This window comes from Kryptolebias marmoratus, linkage group LG14 (genome assembly GCF_001649575.2).
Source record: "Kryptolebias marmoratus isolate JLee-2015 linkage group LG14, ASM164957v2, whole genome shotgun sequence".
In the NCBI taxonomy this organism is placed as follows: Eukaryota; Metazoa; Chordata; class Actinopteri; order Cyprinodontiformes; family Rivulidae; genus Kryptolebias; species Kryptolebias marmoratus.
This window is the reverse complement of record NC_051443.1, coordinates 17,778,534-17,801,302: the sequence shown is the minus strand read 5'-3', so window position 1 is coordinate 17,801,302 and position 22,769 is coordinate 17,778,534. Positions and strand designations below refer to the sequence as shown.

General features: G+C 41.4%; 2 protein-coding genes across 5 annotated transcripts; one reads left to right on the top strand and one right to left on the bottom strand.

The window, feature by feature from the left end:
* Positions 1-3,900: 3,900 nt before the first annotated feature.
* Positions 3,901-6,884, top strand: trim69 (tripartite motif containing 69). Its single transcript, XM_017410540.3, has 6 exons — positions 3,901-4,536; positions 4,771-4,866; positions 5,027-5,260; positions 5,856-5,878; positions 5,981-6,096; positions 6,261-6,884. The coding sequence occupies exons 1-6, from the start codon at positions 3,901-3,903 to the stop codon at positions 6,803-6,805; spliced, it is 1,650 nt and encodes a 549-aa protein (XP_017266029.1). The 3' UTR covers positions 6,806-6,884.
* Positions 6,885-7,799: 915 nt separating this feature from the next.
* On the bottom strand, positions 7,800-21,595 carry LOC108232606 (bone morphogenetic protein 1). 4 transcript variants are annotated; one of them, XM_017410514.3, is made up of 20 exons: positions 21,333-21,595; positions 17,709-17,810; positions 17,464-17,607; positions 17,277-17,394; positions 16,405-16,583; positions 16,228-16,333; positions 14,938-15,062; positions 14,725-14,840; positions 14,060-14,162; positions 13,860-13,976; positions 13,310-13,455; positions 12,843-13,038; positions 12,625-12,750; positions 11,633-11,793; positions 11,374-11,554; positions 10,489-10,614; positions 9,454-9,581; positions 9,157-9,370; positions 8,743-8,993; positions 7,800-8,651 (listed from the first exon to the last, which is right to left on the bottom strand). In XM_017410514.3, exons 1-20 carry the CDS (start codon positions 21,472-21,474, stop codon positions 8,517-8,519), a joined length of 2,916 nt encoding a protein of 971 aa, XP_017266003.1. In that variant the 5' UTR covers positions 21,475-21,595; the 3' UTR covers positions 7,800-8,516. The 4 variants fall into 4 exon arrangements, with proteins under 4 accessions (XP_017266003.1, XP_017266002.1, XP_024860466.1 ...); XM_017410513.3 differs by having other exon boundaries at positions 11,633-11,796; positions 21,333-21,594; XM_025004698.2 differs by having other exon boundaries at positions 11,374-11,793.
* Between the last annotated feature and the right edge of the window lie 1,174 nt (positions 21,596-22,769).

Here is a 22,769-nt window from a genome sequence, read left to right as displayed (position 1 = left end):
GTGCAAACCCAGTTAAAGGATACGAAAACAAACAATAAGGTCTTGAAATTTATTCTAGACGGGTGCAGAGACACCAAGACAGGCGAGGTGCGGTTTCATTTGCCTGCCAGGAGTCGTGCTGCAGAGAGGAGAGCAGAGACTGGTTGATACCAAAGTAAAAGATTATAAATAATCTAGTTTAGATGAAATGAAGGCTTGAATCTCTTTCTCAAATCAGGGGATGAGAGAAAAGACTTCTGGTCCTGAGCTGGAAAATACTAACTCTGCTAACAGCATGAAATATGTTGTCAAATGTAAAAATATTATCAAAAATTACCCCCGGATATTTTGAAATTTTTCAGTAGCATCTGTCTGTCTGTTTGTCTGTCTGTCTGTCTTCAGGAAACCTCAAACATGGTACAAGTGATTAGAAGGTCAAAGGTCAAAGTCACAGCTGAGCCCGTGCTCTATCGCTGCAGCTGGATTACAGGAATGTTAAACTCCACAGCTGAACACCTCATGAGTCAAAGGTGATGATTTCAAGGCTCATAGGGTCAAAGGTCACATGTAACCCCTATGTTAAAAAGTTGTGACCCTTCTGTTTCCTCCGCCAAGGAGGTTCTGTTTCCAGTTGTTGTCTGTCAGCAAAGATCAGGTAAAAACTAATGAACAGATTTGGAGGAAACTTTCAGGAAATGTTCGAGTTGGAACAAAAAACGATGGATTAGGTTTTGGTGCTGATCCAGATTATGATCCGGATCGCACTGTTCTTTTAATCACGCTGTGGCCTCGGTGGAGGTTTGCGCTCTCTGGGTGCTTCTAGTTAAAACAGTTTTCAAAGGGTCAGAATCATTACAATGGGAGAAGCAAATATTAGTGGGTTTATAAATTATTACTTCTGACTTTGCCCATTTAGGTAAAAATCCTTTAGAGCTTTCAAAGAGTTGTAGTTTTCCTTTTGAGTGGAAAACATACATGTGAACCACGCTGCACTGGAATAAAACTCTGTGTGTGTTTAAAACTGAACCCTTTCTAGCTTTATTAAAAATGAAGGGTTTTCCCCTTAAGTCACTGTCTGTCACCGAATATTGTCAGTACTAAAGCTTTTATTGTACGTTTTATATATTCCAGGAAATGCACTGATCCTCCTCCATGCAGTCTTCTTCCTCTTCTTCTTTGTCTTCACTGCTGCCATGAATAAATCTGCAGCATTTGGACTCACATTTTGGTGCAAAAGCCAAACTACTACACCATTCTTGCAGTGTGGTTTTGGGGGAAAAACTATTTAGCTTTCTCTCAACCTCTTTCCTTTGTGAAAACCAAGCTTGAAGAAGCGGACTGTAACCTCTTCATCTACCCTCACTGCCCCACCCGCTCTGATTTTCCACCCATGAGAATGACAGAAATTATAACGGAAAGACCTCTTAACGATTTAATTAACTGAAAAGCTGTAATCCCCTCCTTGTGTTCATCGTGTTTCACTCAGAACCACAGAAGGTGGTAGGTTAATTACACAGTGTTACTTTGTTTTACTCTTTTCCCTCTGTGTACATCCCCAGTGCACGCGGAAGAAACCAGATAAAAGTTTTATACCTCACTGCCTGTCTGCTGTTTCCAGTCACTGCACATCATAACTAATGCAACACACACTCCATATGTGACCTGATTTTTGTCTCTGTATCGCTCCTGCCTTCGGTATCACTGTGGTGAGCAGTAACATAAATATACAGAATATACAAAAACAACAAATGAGAGCACTACTTTACAAAATTTATGAAAACAACAACGAATCACCGAAAAAAATCAAAGTAATGCTTTAAAAAAACAGCATTTCATGAAACAAAACAGACTCCTCACACAATTTTTAAATGTTTTTTATTATAAATTTGTTCTTTGGTATTCTTCTAACATTATTTTTATTGTTTTCTCTTGTTAAACTATTTATTTTTGTTGTTTTAATTTCTCAGAGAGTAAATGTGTTTATTGTACAAACCTAATCAAGCTGCATAAATGCCAGCTGTTTTAGAAATTTCTATATAAGAAGCAGAAATATGAGCTTGAACCTGAACCATGTTTTTTTTACTGAACTTCTCTTTTTGTCCTAATAAAACTTGGTTTTCAGTTTGAACACTAGATGTCACTGCTGTTCACAACAACCAATAAAACAGGCAGACATGATGGTTTTGGGTAACTAAACCCCAAATTTACCCCATATTTAGAACTACTACAAATAGAAAATGTTGCTTTTACAGTTGAAAAATAAAAATCTGCAATAAGTCATCAGCATTTTTGTAGTTTTACATGTTTTATCGAACTCTTGTTGATAAAATGTGAACACTGAGCTGTGCATAATCATCTGAATCATGTCTGTATATTTGTGAAAAAGTAATATAAGTATCTTTGAAATAATAAAGCACATACTTGCATCATAATAAATCATTAGAGTGAACATAAACATTTGATCCGCTTGTTGGATTAATATATATGACATTTTCATGTAATAAAAGCAGAGACCTGTTTTAAAATTTTTCTTATTTGCAAAATGACTTGACATTTATTTTTGTAGAATGCCAGATCCCTGTGATATATGTGCAGAACTGTGCTTTTAGTTTTTCCCCTCAGCAATTTGTCTCGGATAAGTTAAAATGGTTAAATATCTGCTGATTTTGAGAAAAAAAAAATCACTGAATCATTGAAAAAACTATGAGCCCAAACTGATCAAAACGTTATTCCTCTTTTGTTATGAGCATCTTTTTATCACAGACGCTTCAGTCATTTATTTGCATAAAACTGGACAAAAAGAAACTGTTAAAACTAGACTTTTCTATTGTGTTGAGTAGAAGTATTAGTAATTTTAGTTTTCAGTAATTTCATGTTATCCAGAGCTGCGGGATGCAGACCCCGGACATAAAACTAGGTCCTAAAACAGCAGAATGACAGAACAACAAATGGAGCAAAATGATCAATTAAAAGTCCAAGCTGAAAAAATTTTTTATGAACATTTATCAGTTACAACAGAGCAAGATCAAATAAAAATCCTAGTATTGTTGTTTTGCAAAATTTTAGGTCCTTCTTAGAAGTAAAACCTTTTGTTGAAGAACCAAGTCCCTCTGCATCAAAGCAACGCTATCAGAAAACTTTCCACACACACAAGAGAATTATTCTGAAAAAGTCCAGAGTCAGATTGCCAAAACTGATGTAATCTGACTTTCGTTTTATTCCTGAGATCTTTGATTATGTTAAGAAAGCGCCAACCATCTGTGTTTAGTTTGATAGCCTGATGCAACGTCTTGTAACTCCAAAATTTGCTGCATCAGAACTTGTTGCATCCTTCAAACCATTCAGTCCCAGCAACAGATTTTGACTTTTGACTTATCACAGGATACTTTTAGGACTTGGCTCCAGTAAAGTTTTTACAACAGTAACTCTCTTCTTATTATCCAGCTTTATATGATTTTGTTTATGGTGAAGTGAGAGCAAAGATCCCTGATGAAAACAAGAAGCAGAAATCTGTTATCTGTCACAGATTTTTTGCTGCTCTCTCTTTTTCAGGCACGCAACTGTAAAACTCACACTAAACAGATTAACATTTTTATGCCTCATTAGATCAGGGGCTCAGTGAGGCAAACTTTCCACAAAGACTTCACAAATCAAACACGCCAAGAAATGAGGATATTTTACAGTCTGCCTCCGTTTCCCGACTCCGTGACGTCTGAGGGGGAAAAAAGGGGGGCGCTGCAGAGATTCCCTTGATATCTGTTGCGGAGGCCGAGGTTACTTCTGCGCCACCCCCTTCATTTCCCCAGCAGTCAACAGGAAGACTGGAGGCCAAAGAGAGAGAGGCTCCACTCTGCAGGAGAGGAAGGACGCAGAAGTCCAGCTGCAGAGCCAGAACAAAGACAAAACAACAAAGGTGAAGGAATGAGCACTAACCAGAAAGAAGTAAAGAAAATCCAGTCAGTCTATCTGCAGAACTTGGAAAAATTCAACCAGGGCATAAAGCCTGAAAAGAAGAACTGGAAGCCTAAGGAAGGAGAGTTTGCTGTGCAGACAGCAATGGAAAAGCAGCGACCACCTCCCAAAGCTGGACAAGTGGCCAAAAGCTCTGCTAACAGAATCAGCAGAGATCTGACCTGCTCCATCTGCTTGGATCTCTTCAAGCTGCCCGTTTCCTTGCCGTGCGATCACACGTTTTGTAAAGGTTGCATTGAGGGTTACTGGGCAGGCCCCCGAGGCCCCGGGCAGGGGGGCACGGGCTCCTGCCCTCAGTGCAGGAAGGTGTACCCTGGGCAGAGCTACCGGCCCAACCGCATTGTCGCCAACATAGTGGAGAGTTACTGCCAGGGTCTGGAGGAGAGCGGGAGCGGAGGCTGCCTGTCAAACGCCGGGGGGCCAGAGACGGCCCCTGCTCCGGTACCGTGCTGCAGCCGACACAGGGAGGAGCTGAAGCTGTACTGCGAGGAGGACCAGGAGCTGGTGTGTCTGGTGTGTGGCGTGTCCCAGGAACACAGAAACCATACAATGATGTGCGTCCAGGAGGCTGAGCAGAAATACAGGGTGAGTTTAGCTCTAATCAAGTGTTTCAACTTTGAGCTGTGCATCATGGAACACAATCATTTCCTGCATCTAGTCTAAAGTTTGGATTGTAAGAGGTACATTTCCTGCATGAGCACTGAATTTTGCAGTTTCTTGATCCATCTATTGTTTTTTTCACCCTGCAACTGATAAAAGTAGCTGTGTCACTGTGTTTGAAGTGAGTCATGGGCAAATAATGTGTTTCTGCCCCGGCAGGGATTTCTAAACAGCTCGATGGATTCCTTAAATGCTGAGCTCAACACAGCTCTGCAATGTGACAGGGAAGCTGAAGATGAAGTTAAAAAGCTCAAGGTGAGATGACGAGCGCTATCGCATCGACACCAACACGCACACTTTTATGGTTTATATGAATAAAACACAGCTGCTTTATTCCACCCTGAGCTGCTTGTGAGCTGCTCAGCTTGTAGAATGTAAAAAAATGTCCCATTCCAATCATCTCCAACCCTCTCAGGTGCACACGGCAGATCTGAAGCAGCGCATCGAGGCCCAGTTCAGCGACCTGCACCAGTTCCTGTACCAGGAGGAGAAGCTGCTGCAGGTGAAGCTGAAGACGGAGGAGCGGAGGGAGCTGATCCGCCTGGACGAGCACAAGGCCCTGCTGTGCGTGGAGATCTCCCGCCTGCAGAGGGCCGTGAACGAGATCGAGGACAAACTCCGAGAGCAGGACCCGTTCACTCTGCTCCGGGTGAGTTCAGCTAATATGAAACTGATGCACTACGATTCATCTGGAAATTACTAACAGCAGGATGAGTCAGCTGAAAGGAAGATTACAAGGAGAAATGCTGAGCTCTTAAAGTTTTTGAAACTTTTTCACTTCTTTGGAATTTGCATATAAGCATATTTATGCCAACAGGCTCCTAAATAACTGAGCAGGGTGTCGCTACTTTGGTTTTCAAGTTTCTGTGCTATTCTTAGAGGTCATAATTATTTTGATTGCATCATAATGTGTGTTAAACTCATTGGCAATGTCAACACAGCTGCTTGTTTTCTACTAAACAAAGGCCTCTTCCTCTTGGTGAGCTCAGACAGGATGTAGGTCACTAATCTCCCTCCCTCATATTGAGAATAGGGACTTAAACTCAGGCACGTTGCCATTCTGTCTCTGGCCTCAGCTGTGGGACTTTCCCCCGGCCACAAAAAGATCCCACAGGGTGGGATAGCATGAGCTCAGACGTTGAAGTAATGTGGAAAAAGATTTCACTTCTCTTGAATCCAACAAAACTAATTAACCCTCCGTGTGTGTGTCTCTTCCTGTGTTTATTTCTGGGTCTCGTTTTCAGAGCATCAAAGTCTTGCTCCAAAGGTGAGTTTGGGAAACTCTCTTGACCTTGAAAGGATCTATTGTTGTTCTCCGTCTTCCTTTAATGGTTGACTCTTTACTGTTTGACTTGGCTTTTGTTGGCAGACCTTCTCTGAAGTTTGAGAAACCAGCGTTCACGCCACCGAGTCTGTGTGAGGGGCGCTTCGCAGGGCCTCTGCAGTACAGAGTGTGGAAATCTATGAAGGGAAGCCTTTATCCAGGTATTGGATGCAACATGTTGACTGCAGACTTACTAGAGAAACACATTTAGTAGCAATAAAAAATAAAGCCTGGTAAGTACTGGGTATGTACCTGGTACATACCAGGTATTGCTGCCTCATGTTTATCCACAGGACATGAATTTTTCCCACCTCTCTTTGTTTAGTTCCAGCAGCCATCACCTTTAACTCCAGCACAGCCAACCCCTGGCTCAGCCTGAGCTCCTCCCTCACCTGTGTCCGCTACCAGACCTTTAACCACACCGTGGAGGACAACCCCAACAGGTTCAACGCAGCCCTGTCGCTCCTTGGGAGCCAGGGCTTCACTCACGGGCGACACTACTGGGAGATCGAAGTCTACAGCAGCACAGTCTGGACGGTGGGGGTGGCCCGGGAGTCGGTGTCCAGAAAGGGAGTCATCAAAGCCCTTCCGGCCAATGGCTTCTGGACTCTCTCCCTGTCTTATGGGATTCAGTACATGGCTGGGACATCCCCTCCAACCGTGCTGTCCTTGGAGGAGCCGCTGGCCCGGATCGGCGTGTATCTGGACTACAAGCGGGGCCTGGTGTCCTTTTACAACGCAGAGAGCATGACACACCTGTACACCTTCAGGGAGACCTTCACAGAGACTCTGTACCCGTACTTCAACCTCGGCTTCCTGGATAAAGTGCATGAAAACGAGCCTCTTAAAGTTTTCCTACCAAAGATTTAAAGACAAAAAAAAAAAAACAATATGAAAGAATGAACATTTACCAACCCTCCCTTATTTTTAAACATGGATAAATATCTTTTTAATTGTACAGACTTATGTAATATCAGTGATTTAAGTGTGTAAAGTACATTACATATAATGCAGTATTTATGTATACCAAAAGATCCAGTAGATCATTATCATAAATATTTTAATTTTTTACATTGTGTAGTTTGTATCTATATCTTCTGCTGCACATTTTATTTCTGAGAAGCTGTGCTTCAGTGAAGAATATGTAAATAAATAAAATGTAAATTAAAGAGATTAAAGAGCTTTTGTTTTGCTCATTTCCAGATTCATAATTATCAACCTCTGGCTTAAAAGGTGAGCAATCGTGTATATCTGTATGATTGTTTGTTAATCTGTCTGTTAGAAAAATATCTCAGCATCCAAAGGACCAACTTTAATGAAACTCTTAAAAATTAATCACTGGATGCACATCTACAAGTGAATAACAATAAGAGTCAACCCCATTTAAGATGGCCACCATGGCTAACCGACCTCAAACAACACAAAAATGGCCGTGCACTAGTCAATTTTACAGATTTTGAGCTAACATTTGGTGTGGTAGCTGAGACTGATCCCCAACACACATTCTGAGCACTAATAGATTGTGTGAAATCTTTGTTTAAAAGCTTGGCCTGTAAGGTGGTGGGAAATGTGCTTTTCTCCAGTGAAAGCTAGACCTTTTATTTATAAATTAATTGAGTTATAAATGATGTTTCTGTTCATTAAATAGTCTCATTATCCAATGCCTTCAATGACTAACAAGAAAACCTTTGCTATTGTGTTCTTTCCCTGTAAAAAATAAGAAATATATTTAGACATGCTGTGAAAGTTGAATTGAAAACATAAACTCAACTTGACTTAAAACAGGATGCAACCCAGGTTACAGTAACAGGCTGGAAACGCTCCAAGCGTGGATATAAAAAGAAATGTCTTCAACATGGAGTTCTTTTTGTTCATTTATTAATTTTATGGTAACACTGTGAATCAATGATTGCAGACGGGTGTTAACAGTAGCTGCAGTTGCTCACAATGCATCTAAATCAATAACGGAGCCCACAGATTAATAAAACGCTACCGGACTGCCAAGAAAACTAACAGATTGAGCCACTTTGCCAGAAAGTGATCATAAATTTCATTGCAGCATTACTTTGCAATGCAATTCAAGGCCTAAATCCATTTGAGGAAATTAACTCTTAAAGGTGCACTGTATATATTTACTCAAAACAAAGTCAAATCACAAAAAACATTTTTGATTCCCATAACAGCGAACTGTTGTGCAATAGTATGTTTATAAACCACCAACTTTTACTTTAAACTTTATACGTGATCCACCTTTCAATCCTAGACAGTAAAAAAATGCCACAGAAGGTATTATACTCACAGCAAACTATACTTCAAAATATACATCTTATATCTTAATCCAGTGTTTTTATATAATCAGCTCTTTACCGGTGATGTGACTGAACCTATTTGATAATTCCCTCAGTACCTTTTAAACTACTCAGCTACGAAATGAGGAAAAGAGAAGATGTTTCTGTTTCGCTCAGTCTAACAGAACTAAATGCAAAGTATGTGGGTCGGTTTTTGTGGTATCAACCCAAGCATTTGCTCCTCGCCTGGAAATGGGTGTAACCGTCCGAATGTTTGAGCTGAAAGCTACAAATCAGTCGCTTGTGTGTAACGTGTCCTGGAACTTTGTGCTGGTGTAGCGTGCGTGAAAGCCCTTTCTACTGATGCTGTCATCCGAGTGAAACTTTAAAGTGATGGCGTCTCCAGCTGAGTAGACGTCCTCTGGAGCCTAAAGGAGAGGAGGCAGATAGAGGGACAAGTGAAGGGTCATTTTAGAGGTTTTGACGGTGCAATATGCCCAACACCATTGGTCCTCCTACCCCTGAGCCGCAGTATCGCCCCAGCCTTGGAGACTTGATGTCAGCGCCGTCGTACAGCTCCACGTAATCGTAGCCGCAGTCCGCCTCCTCCTCGATCTCAAACACCTGGAAGATCATCTCCACGCCATACCCCTTCTCCGCAGTGACCACCCACAGACAGTCGGAGCCCCCGGGGTAGTTGTTATCTCCGAACTGCGCGTGAGAGTACAGATCTTTTGTCTTGACCGCAGCTTCAAGGCTTCCTCCACATTCTGGGAATTCACAGCCACAAAATTAAAGGGTCAAGAGGAGAGGCTCGTAAAACTGGGGAAAGAATGCAGCTTTTTAAACGCAGCCGAGACCTGTTGTTTCAGTCTTTTTCTTGCTTTTTTTTTTAAAAGCAGATCAAAACTTTATGTTTCTCTGTTACCCCACCTGCTCTGTATGAAGCCTCAAAGCCCCTCTTTTGCACCGAGTTGTCAGAGAAAAAGCGCAGGAACATTTTGTTGCTGCTGGAGACGACAGGGGAAGGCTTTCTGGTGCCACAAAAGCTCCCTAGAGTCGGCGCGCGGACATCTTTGCCATCAAAGATCTCCAGGTGGTCGTAGGCACACTCCAGATGAGCCTCCATGTCGACCTCATTAAAAACCTGAAAGTTATTTGGAGCGAACTTTAGAGGGAGACGCGAATCTTGGAAAAGCTTTTTATTTTTAAATCTGGGTCCTGACGTACGAGTTTGATCCGGTGGCCCGGCGTTGTGGACAGAGACCAGGTGCAGGCCTTCTTACTGGGGTACTTGTCGGGCCAGTTGGGGCTGTTGATGGTGCCGGACACACTGTTTACAACATGATCGCATCCAGCTGAGAGAAAAAAAACATAATGTGTCAGGGGAAAACACAAAGAGCTGCCTTACATCATCTCCACAACATCCTCTGGGGTGTTTTCCTGCGAACAGAATCAAGAAAACAATCAAGAAAACAAACGCAAAACTAAAGAAATTGCATTTTTGGCAAAAAAGGTTGCATGAACACCGACTGCTGAAGGGCATTGCTGAGATTTGCTAAATGAACTGAGTTCTTAAGGATAAAGAGTAGAACACCAACTAAAAGAAGCACTAACCTGAAACAAAAAGCAGCAAAATGCTTGCTAAAAGTAACAAAGGGTTGCTAAAAGTTAAATGTAGCAGGTTTGCTAATAGCAGCAAAACACTTGGTATAAGCTAAAAACAGCAAAAATGCTAGCTAAAAGCTTTAAGCACCAAAAGCTATCTAAAAGTTAGAAGTAGCACAATAGTAGGTAGAAGCTAAAAACAGCAAAAGGTTAGCTAAGAGCTAAAAGTAACAAAAAGCTGAAAACTAACTGTACTAAAAGAACTGTAAATGAAAACTAAAAGAAGCAAAAACAGACTAAAATAGAGCAAAGAGAAGAGAAACCGAAGAGATCTCAGGGTATTTCTTTGGGGGAAATCGTTCAAAAATAAAGTTAAATTTTTGGAAAAATTTAAAAATGACAAAAACCAAAAGTCATTCCACCCATCTCCCGATCAAACTGACCGTTCGGATATATGAACGGCTAAAATAGCACAAAGTCTGTAGATGTAATTCGCTTCAGGAAGGATTAAAACTTTCTGCTTGATTACAGCACCTAACACGTTCAGCCTGAGCTTCACCGTCAGAAAGCATCAGCATGAACGTTTCTCTTGAAGGTGAAAGGTGGAGCTGAACGGCTCCTTCACACCGGGGAGGGGACAGCGACGCGCGCACTGACCTTCCTTGCAGTCGTGTTTATTATCGTGCTGCATGAAGCCGCTGCGGCACTGGCAGCTGTAGCTCCCGAACGTGTTCACGCACTCATGCTGGCAGCCTCCGTTAGCTTTGGAGCACTCGTCCACGTCTGTGGAGACATTTAGAGACTTTTAATCTGCTGCACACACACAAAAAAAGTCCCAATAGGCTGCCTTACTGACTCAAAAGTCTTGGCTCATTGTGCTGTTATCTACAGTGTTGTAATTTCATTAATAGAATTCATCATATAGCGTTATTATTATTTTTTGTCTAAAATAGGTGGAAGGGTTAAAAACAGCATGGTCTTGAAAAATGTCTGCAATCCATTTGGTTGCTTTTAACTGCTGCCATGAAAGGCAAGCGATCATGTAATCATCTGTGTTGGTGTATGTGTGTCTGTCTGTTAGCAAAATATCTCATGAACTGGTGAACTGTTTTCAAAGAAGCTCTCAGACGATGTGCATCTACAACTGATGAACCTTTAGAGTCAGCTTGACTCAAGATGGCCTCCACAGCTGATCAGTCTTAGTCATGTAGTTTATGGTTGCTGCCATGTTGTATTTTTGAAGCTTTGGCTTCAACCTCCAGTTTACATTCTGATGTCTAGTTATTATTGCGTGCCACTGAAAGGCAAAGGGCATTTTGTTTTGTTTTACAAGTCACTTCATGTTCAGGATCTGTGCACTGACATGACTGGAACATGAATAATTGTTTGCAATGAATGATTTTTAAATGAATGTAATGCTACTGTGAGTTTATTAGAAAAAAAATCAGCTCAAGACTGAAATGTTTGTTTTTAAATACTGACAAATAACAGTAATTTGAATTAAATTAGTAAGAAGTAAAGGAAACTAGTTCCAATGGTTACCGGAGAAGAAGTGAGCCTTGAAGCCCTTCTTGGACACAGTGTTGTCCGACTTGAACTCGACCCTCATGTTGTTGTGGAGCGAGGTGACGACGTTGGGTTTCTCCGAGCCACAGAACTTCCCATGAAGCTTCGAGTCCGAGCTCAACCCGCTGCGCACCTCCACGTAGTCATATTTACACACCTGATGGAGATCACAGGCGGAGACGTTCAGCCAGAGCAAAGCACACCTACTTCTAAAAACCACCCGGTCACAACCTACGTCGTTGCCTTCGGTTTCAAACCCGTCAAACACCAGGGTGATGCGGTACTGAGCGGGGGCCACCAGCTGCCACACGCAGTTCTTGTTGTGTGGGTATTCGCTGGGCCAGCCGGGGGTGGAGAGGGAGCCGTTCAGGCTGGTGATGAAGCCGCCACAAGCAGCTGCTGGAGGGAAAAACGATTAGGAAAAAAGGTTATTTCTGAGGGATAATTTACACCCAGCAGTTTGAAAGCCATGACAGGTGGGCGATCATGTAATTACATGTGTCTGTGTGTTTATCTGACTGTTAGCAAAATATCTCATGAACAACCAGGAAGATTTTAACGAAGCCCTCCAAAAATAATAATTGCAGGTACATTTATAACTGATTAACTTTTAAAGTCTACCAGATTTAAGATAGTGGCTAAAGCTAACACAAAAAATTACTACAACTCAGACCATAAAACAGACAGAGCCCTCACAGATCATGCAAGACCTTAAAACCTTAGCATGCAAAGCAGCAGATCATTTAAGAAATGCTTGTTTAAAAAAAAACAAGTACCAAAAATATCTGCAAACTTTTTGATGTGAGAAAAGACAAACTTAATTTTCAGAATGTTTCTTAACAAATTGTCAGGTAAAAAAAAAAAAAAAAAAGGTAAATTTCTGGAATATAATTTTTTTGTACTGAAATTACACAATAAAGACATCCATATGATGATTATTGCTGAAAATATGAATTCCATTTTTAATATTTGGATAACAAAGTTGGTGACTCTGATGCTGCAGTGGGGCAACACTGCCCTCTTGTGGTAAAAGAGGAGACTTTCCTTTCAAATAAGGGCCTTCTCTTTTAAATGCCTTCATGTAATGAAAAGCTGCCATAAGGAACTATAAGTTGGACACTTCCGATCTGATGATGGTAATTTAATTTTGGTGTAAAAGTGAACAGGAAGGAGCAAAACAGCAGTGGTGTGTTGAGTCATTCCCCCCGTAATGTAAGCTTCACTCACTGTCACAGCTGCGTCTGTCGGCTGCCAGCTCATATCCAGGGTCACAGGCACATCTGTAGCTGCCCAGCGTGTTCAGGCAGCGCTGCTCACACTGACCGTTGTCGGGCCTGGAGCACTCATCCATCTCTAACCAAAGGAAAATTAAAAGGACTGGATATCAGTGCCAAACAAACATATTCTCCTTGCTGACTCTTGGTGCCTGAAACGCCCTCTCTGACCTTTCAAAAAGCTGGCAGCGAACCCAGCTTTGCTGACTGAGCCGTCGGACACAAACTTGAGCCAGAGGCGGTTTGAGCTGCTTTTGAGGCTGTCCGGTTTGTCGTAGCCGCAGAAACGTCCGAGGAGGGGGCTGCTCTCCGAACTGCCATCCCTCACCTCCACATAGTCGTAGGCACAGGTGTTGTGTTTCTCAGTCTGCAGTCAGAGCATTAAAAATAACGCAAAAAAGACTTTACATCGGCAGGTGATGCCAGAGCCTCTGACTTTAAATAAATACTGACCAGATAATAGGGATTTATTTTTAAGTTTGGCTTTCACTAAGGTGTCTTTAGGGAGAGTAAGATTTAAACAAACTTTTATTTCTCCTTCTAGTAACAAGGAGAGGAAGAAGCCATGTTTAGCCAGTAAAATGCTGCAGTCAGATGACAATATTGACTATTTGTGTTGACTTTTGATGTAATTTTACCTCAAACGATACAAAGGAGAGGCCGACTTCGAAGCCCTCTGCCACTGTGATCTGCCACACACACATTTTGTTGGACTGGTAGTCATCGGGGTAATTAGGGGACTGGATCTGCCCGCTGTCCCTCTTCAGCTCCCCCCCACAAATGGCTGCAGGAAAAGTGAGATTTTCTTCTATTCACAATTCAAACAGTTGGCAAGCAAACAGAAAGAAACAACCACTTGAAAACTGAAAGTAAATTAGTTCAAAAACAAAATTAAATCAAATGTGTAACTGAAGATACTTTCCTTTTTTTATATAAAAAACCAAGATGTATATGATGCCAGTGTCATGTTTAAAAACTGTAATGAATCACAACTATTTCTACTTTTTTTAAGGCTGGTTGGGCTTGATTTGGAACTGGCGCCCCAGAAAGAACAGAAATAGCCTCCAGTTTTGTAATTTTGTGAACATCTCCTTCAGGGCATTGTCCACTTTTTTTTGTTGTTTTTTTGGTCAGTCACATCCTTGCAAACCTGGGCTATGAATTAAAACCAGTTTCATGTGTTTTTACCCTCATAAACAGCTGAGAATCCTTTGCCCACCCAGGTGCTGCTGCTTCTGAATTCAACCCAAAGTCGACTGTCGGTGGAGGTGATTGGATCCGGGAGCGTGTCCCCACAGAAACGGCCTGCCAAAGCACATCAGAAGACGACACGTTGAGTCCTTTACGCTCGCCGGCAGCGAGCTTGTAACGGCACGGATCAGACTGACCTCTCAGAGGAGCTTTCCTCCAGAATCCATCTCGGACCTCCACGTGGTCGTACCAACACAGGTGACTCCTGAAGAGGTCCATGGAGGTAAAGTTGAGGACAATCTGAGACACAGAAGAGACACCTTTGAGCATCAACAGGTGACAGGAAATATCTGGACAGGAATTAATACTTTTCAGAGATATGCAAGAGCTAAAATGCTTTAACCTACACCACTGATTTTTTAAATTATTTTTAATACTTTTCAGCTACAAAAATATGATGTCTGGGAGACATGGTCCTTCCACGGCCAGAAAAACTAACAGAAAACTGACTGAACAGTATTTTTATAGGTAGAAGAAAGTTGTTTTGCTCTAAATGGGAAATAATGAATTGTACTAATGATTTAAATAAATTAATGTGTTTCTTTTTACCTTCAGTTCTGGACAACTTGATGACAATAATATAAACCTATGTTGTTTTTTCCTCTTCTGCCTTAAATTTGTTCTTGAAAGTTCAATTCGCTGCATCAAAAATCCTAATCGTATTGTGTATGTGTTGTTTAGTTTTTGTTTCACTGACCAGCTTTGCACACAATTATTCATAGAAAACCTACGTGAAGTAGAAGCTCTCTAACTTACTCTTATAGCTTCTCTCATCCTTTAAACACTTTGAAGTGTTTGTTACCTTTTCTCCCGGAGTGACAGAGATCCTCCAAACGCAGTGGGTGTATGCTGAATAGCCGTTGGGGAAACCAGGAGACGAGAAGTTTCCAGCACTTTCCTGCAGGCTTTCCCCACACTCTGTTGCACAATCACAAATAGAAACATGGACACGGATGCACTAAGTGAAGTTGAAAAGTTCCAAAATCAAGATAAAAAAAACCCCAAACTATTTTACTTGCACATTTGTAGAGTTTTCGGGCTTGAGCAATGTCCCCTTTGCTGAGCCTGGTCCTCTGTCCAATAGACGGCCTGACCCCGTTGACGTCATAACGAGGCAAGATCGTGTCCAAGAAGATGCTTCTGTTTCAGACGAATCACAAACAGCGCGTTAGACAATCTGGGAACATTTAAAACAACTAGAAAAGCTGCATTTTCTGCAAAAGTGCAGCGTGAATGGTGGGAGCTGAATGAAGTTTGTTAAGGATGCTGACAATGAGTTGTTAAAGCCAAAAGGATAGCTAAAAGCTAGAAGTGGCTAAATGGCAACTAGAAGAAGGACCAAAACAAAGCATGTATGTTGAAGCAGATTTCAAACAGAAGAATGTTTTTAAAGGAACTTAAGAGATCTCAGTGTATTTCTAAAGGGAAAGCGTTTGTAAATAAAGTTGATTTTGAAAAGTATAAAAATTACAAAAGCCAAAAGTCATAGCATCCGCCTCCTGAACGAGATGAACATTTAGATATACGATAGTATAGTATGGAAGTATTCAGATTACAATATCTAATCATTGGAAAATCCAAAATATTTGATAATTTTTAGTTTCAAAGTGTAGAGAAATCAGATTTGAGATTCAGTTTGGTTCATGTCAACGCCTTGATATTTTATCAATCTCTCTCTGGGTTTAGAGCTCCCACTCTAGCCCTGTTGCCATGGTGACGGAGCTGTGAATGACAGGCATGTGCAAACAGGGCGCTCTGAATGGGGCCTCGGGCTGGTGCCAGCCGGCTCAGTGGAGCCCGCTCCTGAATGCCAGAGGAAAAAAAAAAAAAAGGGCCACTCCAGCCCAAATTATTTAACAAAGCCCAAACTGCCAGGCCTTTATTTAGCTTGGCTCGCCTCCATGACCCAAACCTGCAACACAGTTATTGGGGTAAAAAAAAACAAAGCAAAGAGAGAGGCAAAGAGGGCAACAACATGCACGAGATGGAAACAAAAAGGAGACAAGTGTGAAACCGTTTTTTGTTGCAGTCACTGCAAGAACAGAGGATAAAGTAACAAACAGGTCAGGCTTTGTTCACATGAATGAGAAAAAGTTAAAAACTAACCACCAAGAGTGCTCACAGATCAGGCAATTAAAGGAGCTGAAATCCTAATTTCTGATGTCAGGAGCAACACAGTTGCTTGTTACTGTGAACAGGGACAGTGTTCGTGTTCAAAAAAGCCAAACCGTGAAAAACCTTTTCAGCCCAGTCAACACAAAACTAACTTTGAAGGATTTCATAAAAGGAAGTGGAAGATGCCAACCTGGAAAACGTGTTCCTTGCGTAATGCATGATGCTGCCAAAGTCGTACACCTCTCCCAGTGAGTCCACCTCGCCGGCTTCCATCTTCAGGAAGTTGTACTCCTGTCCTTTAGGGGCCCAGAGAGAGTCAGCAGAGAAACATCTGCGGCACCAGAGAGCTCACACGCAGGAACAGTACCTGCTTGGATGTTGTCTCTGATGATGTTCACGTGCTCGTCGCGGTCTGGACGCGTGTGCTCGTGCCAGAAGCCGATCACGTGGCCGAGTTCATGAACCACGATGCCGAACTTATCACAGTTCTTCCCGATGGAGATGGCCTGGGGGCCGCCACCTCTCCTCCCCACGTAGGAGCAACATCTGCAGAGCAGCGACATGTTCACCTCCACGTGTTTACAATAAATATGTGAATAAACTCGTCATGTAAATCCTTAGATATACAAGGTTCACTCGAGTAACAGCTAATCAGCCTTAACAAACACAAAAAATGGCTCCAACTCAGTCAATTTTACAGATATTGAGCTACAATTTGTTGTGGGAGAAGCTGAGAGTCATCTCAATGCACACACTGAGAGCTAACATATTGCTCAAGATCTTTATTTAAAACTTTAGCATGCAAGATGGCTGGCAATATGCATTTTTTTCAAGAGATGCAAGTTTCACTGATTGTTTTGTTTAACTCTAGCAGGTACTAATAACCATAATTCCCGATAAGTTTGCATTTACCTTATGTTCCCAGCAACAAATCGTTACTTTACAACAGTAATTTAGTGATATGTTGTATGGCTGCCGTTTGAAAAATGCAGCAGATAAAAATACAGGATAAGTCTAATTGGCTTAAGTACAAAATTACATTTCTTCACTAAATCAGGCAACAAAGTCTGGGTCTTTAAATGGCAGATTGAGCTGGATATTCCCGTAAGAAAACAAAAAATGTATAAAAGCAATCCTTCTTACTTTTATCCTCATCACTTCTGGTTTCATAAACTGTCCATTTCAACCTGTGAACTGGTGAACACCTCCCTCTCCTCCCTACATGTGCTGTAACCTCACCCGCACGGCCTGTAGGTGAAAACAATGTAGCTTTCTTCGTTGGTCCTCTCTGTAAACGTCACACACGTGTGCTTCTCCCAGTGGCGCATCGCCTGGCGAAATATGGCTCGCTGGCTGCCTGGAAAGACACTCAGAGTCAGGGTTTTATTCACCTTCAGCTTCACGTACGGCTTGCCGTGGAGCTCACCACTGAAGTTCCCACTGATGATGTACGGGATGATGCCGTCAGGCCACACTCGCTCAGGCCTGGAGGTGGCCGCTCTCCTCTGGCGGCGGAGACTCGGGCTGTCTGCGGCTCGCTCCACCGTTTCGTTGGAAGTGGAGTTTTTGGCTGAAAAGGTCACATGGAAATGCTCCTAGTTGTCTTTTTAAGCAAGTCAGTCAGATTTACCGTGCTCACTTATGATGTGACGTTTGCTTCTGCTTAAACACCTGAGTTTGCGTTGTCAGGTTGTTGCGCTCCATCACTGCTGCGTGCAGCTTTGAGCATACGGAGGTCTTCCTCATCCAGAGCAATGTCTCCCAGAAAGGCAGCTGTGCAGATGGAAAACCACACACACCATTAAAAAGTTAATTAGACAAATCAAATAAACCAACTAAGCTGAACAAGATGTGCAGAAAACCAGTCCACGATATATTTTCACCCAATTTAAACCAATCAAACTCTTAACTTAGTGTTAAAAACAGAAAAATGTCCTCTGAAATGGCCTAAAAGCTAAAGATAAGATGAAACCATCTGCTTGTTTGTCTAATTTAGTGTTTGAGGAAACCTGTTGGTTCAAATTCTTTGACAACTTTTATCGTTTAAAAATATTTTATAGCTCTAAAAAAAAGGTTAATATTCATTGTGTCATTTCATAAGTTTGACCTGAAAAGATTGCCTGTGCATGTTACACATCAGCAGACAACCTGAAGTTTGTGTTTTTTAAGGAGAAAAATGTTAATTTGATTTAGTAAAAGGACTGTGAAGGCATCTTTGAATGCTGCTTTTTAAAACTGAGACATGTAGAACAAATCAGTTTTGCCCCTGATCTTTTTTTTTAAATCAAAATGAATGTTGAAAATCAAAATGCCTTGTTCCTGTTGTTGTCAAACACACACAGCTACAACATAAAGTGCCTTGGTTAACGAGTAGATCACGATGGCTTTAACAATTTGGAGCTTGCTTTTTCATTTTCCAAAATTCCTGCAAAGTTCTGCAAGTGAAGAGAAGTAATTTGTACTAAAAATGTGAATTTAAAAAGAACTACTGTTTTTTGTGTGTGTTCAGCAGCAAAAATTAACCATATATAATATATATAAAATATTCACATAAGAGAAAACTTTTCTTCTGACACAGTGTCCTCTCTGTGAAAGACAGGCCACAGCAAATTACTCCCACGTGGTTTGGAGTTGTCCCTCCAGGAACAGATTCTGGTCTAAAATTTATATAACTGGAGAGGATATTGCTCCTGACACCCTATCTTGTTTGGGGTGTGGCCTATATTATTTGCATTCTCTACTGCTAAAAAGGACTTAATAGTATTTACAACTCTGCTAACCTGGACATGTGCAGCTACACCTACATATACAAGCTGGATTAAAGAGGTCCTTTATTGTCTTAAACTGGAAAAAAAATAGGCTGACTTTGGCAGGTAAAGCTGGATCATTTAAAATGAACTTAAATCCCTTTCAGTCTTATCCTAAAGGTACAGGATGTCAGATTGTTCTGATATGAGCACCACAGTGAGCTGAAGATTGTGGCATTTCTTTAAAAGCTTTGATCATTTCATGAAAAAAAGGAAAGACCTCGCCAACAAACCCACCGTACGAGCAGTTCCTTGTAAATGCCTCCTTCAGCAGTGTGATGTAACAAGCTCCGAACGTATAAATGAGAGGATGCAGCGGGGCCTTGTGGCTGCCTTTGAAGCAAAGTCACTCATGCAAAGTCTGACTGTAAGTGACTGCCACCCCTGCAGTATGCTCGCCGTACCCTGCAGGCAGAGGGATTTCACCGGCGTCCAGCTGAGGAACTGTGCTGGCACGGCCTCGGTGACCTCCGGTCTCCAGGCAACTGCCTCGAACTGCAGGAGCCGGTTGTTTTTGAAACTTCCAGAAGTCACAAGCAGGAAAAAAAAAAAAAAAGGAAACCCAACCTGCTGCAGGCCCCTTCATTAGCAAAGTGAAATACTTTGCTTGTTAGATGGTAGAAAAGGAAAAAAAAAAAACCTGTTTATCTTAACCTCTGGTAGGTTTTGCACTAAAAAGTGGCTGCAGCTTTTCGGACACACTCCCTTCAATATATTTTATTTAAGCGGGAATAGCTGATTCCCCCCAAAAACCCAACTATAAACTTAGGTCTTATGATGCTGTTGTCATATATAGACTTTTAAAAGAAATACTGCCCTACAGGAGTCTGTCAGGTTATGTGGTTGGGACCCAAAATGCAAACACTCGAGGAGCTCCGAAGTAAAAACTTATTTATATAAAATAACAAAAAGCTGACGTGGCAGCAACCAAACTAAAAACCAAACTCGCAGGGAACACGAGGGGCGAGACGCGAGGAAAACCCAGAGAGTGCATGAGGACAACGACGAGCCGGAAGGGAAGAGAAGAAGAACTGGTTTTAAAGGCAGAGGGTGATTTGAAAGTGGACACAGGTGTGGGAGGTTGAGGCAGGCTGACAGGTGAATAATGACAGGAAGAGCACGGGGAGCAAAAAGTATACAAGGACTTACAACATAAAACTAAACACGGAGAAAACAGGAAATAAAACAGAACCATAGAAACTTGAAACAATAAACCCAAAAGAAACTTAAAAAATAACTTAAATTCTCACACAGTTAGGGAATCACCTTATGGACATACTTTAGTTGATTTTTATTGACAGATATTAGTACAAACTGAAAACAGGAGAGCTTCTCATCTCTTAATTTCACATTTAAAAGGATTTTGAGCAGGTGGGGGGTAAATAAGGGTGGTCATTGGGCCCCCCTGGCCCCCACACGGTTGCACTCCTGTTGCACAGGGAACCTCCTAACTTCATTTCATTTATTTGATTCTTCTCATATTTCTCTACGACAGCAAATTTCAGCTCTATTTTACTCGAACTTAGAAAACAAACGTTGCACGTTTTCCCCCAGTTTAAATACGAGACCACCTTAAACCCAACAGTTACAGTAAATAATCCACCACTCTCATGAAAAACAGCTAAAATGGAGGGTAATGATGGCAGTAAAACTTCAGTTTTAATTATTTATAACATGGTTTGAACAAAATAGCCCAAACCAACAAGCAACACAGTATTAGCAGTAATAATAATAATATTAAAAAATAGAAATTAGACATTATTTACAATAGAAAAACTGAATGCTTTGCTTTTAAAGAAATAAAAGGAACAATAAACCTAGTTGATTCAAAAGGTGATTCTGTCACTTCATAACTTTTCAAACTCATTGAGGTTCTATTATTTTTGCAGTAATTTATACAGAGTGCCGTTACTTTGTTCACAAATTATTCTCTGTATGTGGATGGATAAAGACACTTTATGGCTTAAATGTACTTTTTCCTCCTTTTTTTGTAGATAAACACTTTTAAAAGAAAAGCTCAAGTCATCAAATCTTCCCTTTAAATAAAGAAAAAGAAGAAATTTGACCTGAAGATGTTTTGAGATTTTCTTTAGTTTTATTACAGGTGGGTCCTGTAAGGCATCACATCTCAGTTTAATATAAATAATCATAAGCAGTGACCTTTTTTCAGGAAACTGTGTGGATTCTCTTTTTTGTCCTCTTTTGTTTCATGAAAATTCCTACTATTTTAAATGGTTATTAACAACTTCATGCTGTTGTAGTGTAGATACTTGAAGAATGCAACTTCTGCACACAGAATAAAAGCTGTATGCCTCTTAGAGTTTTAATGAAGCAACCCACGTGTTATTTAAACCAAAAACGAGCTCCGAGCCACTTTTTGACACCACACCCAGAGCTGCGCTTTAACTTTTAATTCCCCCTTTTTTTATTGAGTCAGTCCTCCAGCTGCACGAATCCATCATTTCTAATCGACACACTAATCACTTACCCGCTTTGCAGGGATCCTTGTAGTCGATCGCATCCTGTCCGGGAGCAGAGCTCGCGTCCTCAGCAGGTTCTCCAGCAGCTGTCGGAGAACCGCTCAGGGCGCACAGCAGGAGCAGAACCACCGGGGCCACGTCCATAACCATCAGACAAGCACGGGGGGAGGCTGGGGCGAGATGTGGATCGTCGGAGGACTCAAAGGCTCCATTAAAGAAGGAGAAGAAGAAAAAAAGAGGTTCCTTGACAGCGGCGGTGTGATTTTTTCGAAACACCACGTCTCCATGCAGCTGCGCTGCAGAGCCAAAAGCGCACACACCAAAAGTCAGCCAGGCGCGTGGAGCCTCGGGGGTCCTGCACCTGCTGACATCATATACATGCTCATTATGCCCGATGAAGTGGTAATAGTCAATACACGTTGACTGTGGATCCTTTTTTATAACCATAATTTCATTTAAGGCCACAGGATGGACAGAGAAGACTAAAAAATAAAGTTTCAGTGGGATCAGCTTTTAAATACTAATAGATTTTATACAAACAAGTCAGTTAAATCTGGTAAAAAATAAGCCTCAAACTCATTATAGGAGGTGTTAATTTGTCCTTTTAATTAGTTGGCATCACCTGCAGGGTCCCGCAGCCAGTCTAACATGTGGGAACACTGACTCATCCATTTCTGGAGCTGACATTTAGTTGAAGCACAGACTTCCTCTGAAAGCCGTTTTTAAAGGTGAAAAGTGATGACTTCCTGAGCTGACCTCACTGTACCGCAGGATGCCAAAAGAAACAACATAAACTGTTACTTGTTCTTTCATCATTAAGCGTTTCCCCCTTTTTCTAGATGAATAAAATGATTCTGATTCTAAATTTCTAAGTCTGAGGAGTTAACTCTCTCCATGATGCTGGTCCCAACAGGGAGGGCAGCTGCTGGGTTACAAAAACTGTCAGCGCAGTTTATCCAGTTGGTTCACTTAAATGAGTATTTTTTATCACCAATAAGATGATTTCCAAAGATCTATTAGCTTAAAACTTGTCATATGGAGGAGCAACTGCAGAATGAAGCATCTTTCAGGTCAGATCTTTGTCGATTTGTTTCCTGTTTCTTTAAACTTGTGTGACTTTTAGATACTGTTCATCTGCTGGTTTTATTTGTGAGTTTTGCGAACTTTGAGTGTTTTATATTGTAGGTTAGTCTACACACTTAGTATTGATTTCCAATAAAAATGCAATAACTTTAGTTTTAGTAAAGATATAAGGTCGTATTTCTGCTTGTTGAATGCAGATGAACTGTAGAACAGGTTCATCGTTCTCATTTCGTACAATAATCTGCAGGGTTCGTGTTTTGTCCACTGTGTGGCGCTGGTGGATAAGATGCAGAATCACTTTTGACAGAACTGAAGAAAACAAAGAGAAGCATGTCCAAGAATAAAGGCTTTAAAAAAAATGA

What these genes read in the sequence shown, in the direction of transcription:
- trim69 (XM_017410540.3), top strand. Translation starts at nt 3,901, where the DNA reads ATGAGCACTAACCAGAAAGAAGTAAAGAAAATCCAGTCAGTCTATCTG. An exon ending in AGGCTGAGCAGAAATACAGG is followed by an intron (nt 4,537 to 4,770) that starts GTGAGTTTAGCT and finishes CTGCCCCGGCAG; the next exon opens with GGATTTCTAAACAGCTCGAT. An exon ending in ACCCGTTCACTCTGCTCCGG is followed by an intron (nt 5,261 to 5,855) that starts GTGAGTTCAGCT and finishes TCTCGTTTTCAG; the next exon opens with AGCATCAAAGTCTTGCTCCA.
- LOC108232606 (XM_025004698.2), bottom strand. Translation starts at nt 21,474, where the DNA reads ATGGTTATGGACGTGGCCCCGGTGGTTCTGCTCCTGCTGTGCGCCCTG. An exon ending in AAAACTCTACAAATGTGCAA is followed by an intron (nt 14,841 to 14,937) that starts GTAAAATAGTTT and finishes ATTGTGCAACAG; the next exon opens with AGTGTGGGGAAAGCCTGCAG. An exon ending in GGCGATACTGCGGCTCAGGG is followed by an intron (nt 8,652 to 8,742) that starts GTAGGAGGACCA and finishes CCTCTCCTTTAG; the next exon opens with GCTCCAGAGGACGTCTACTC.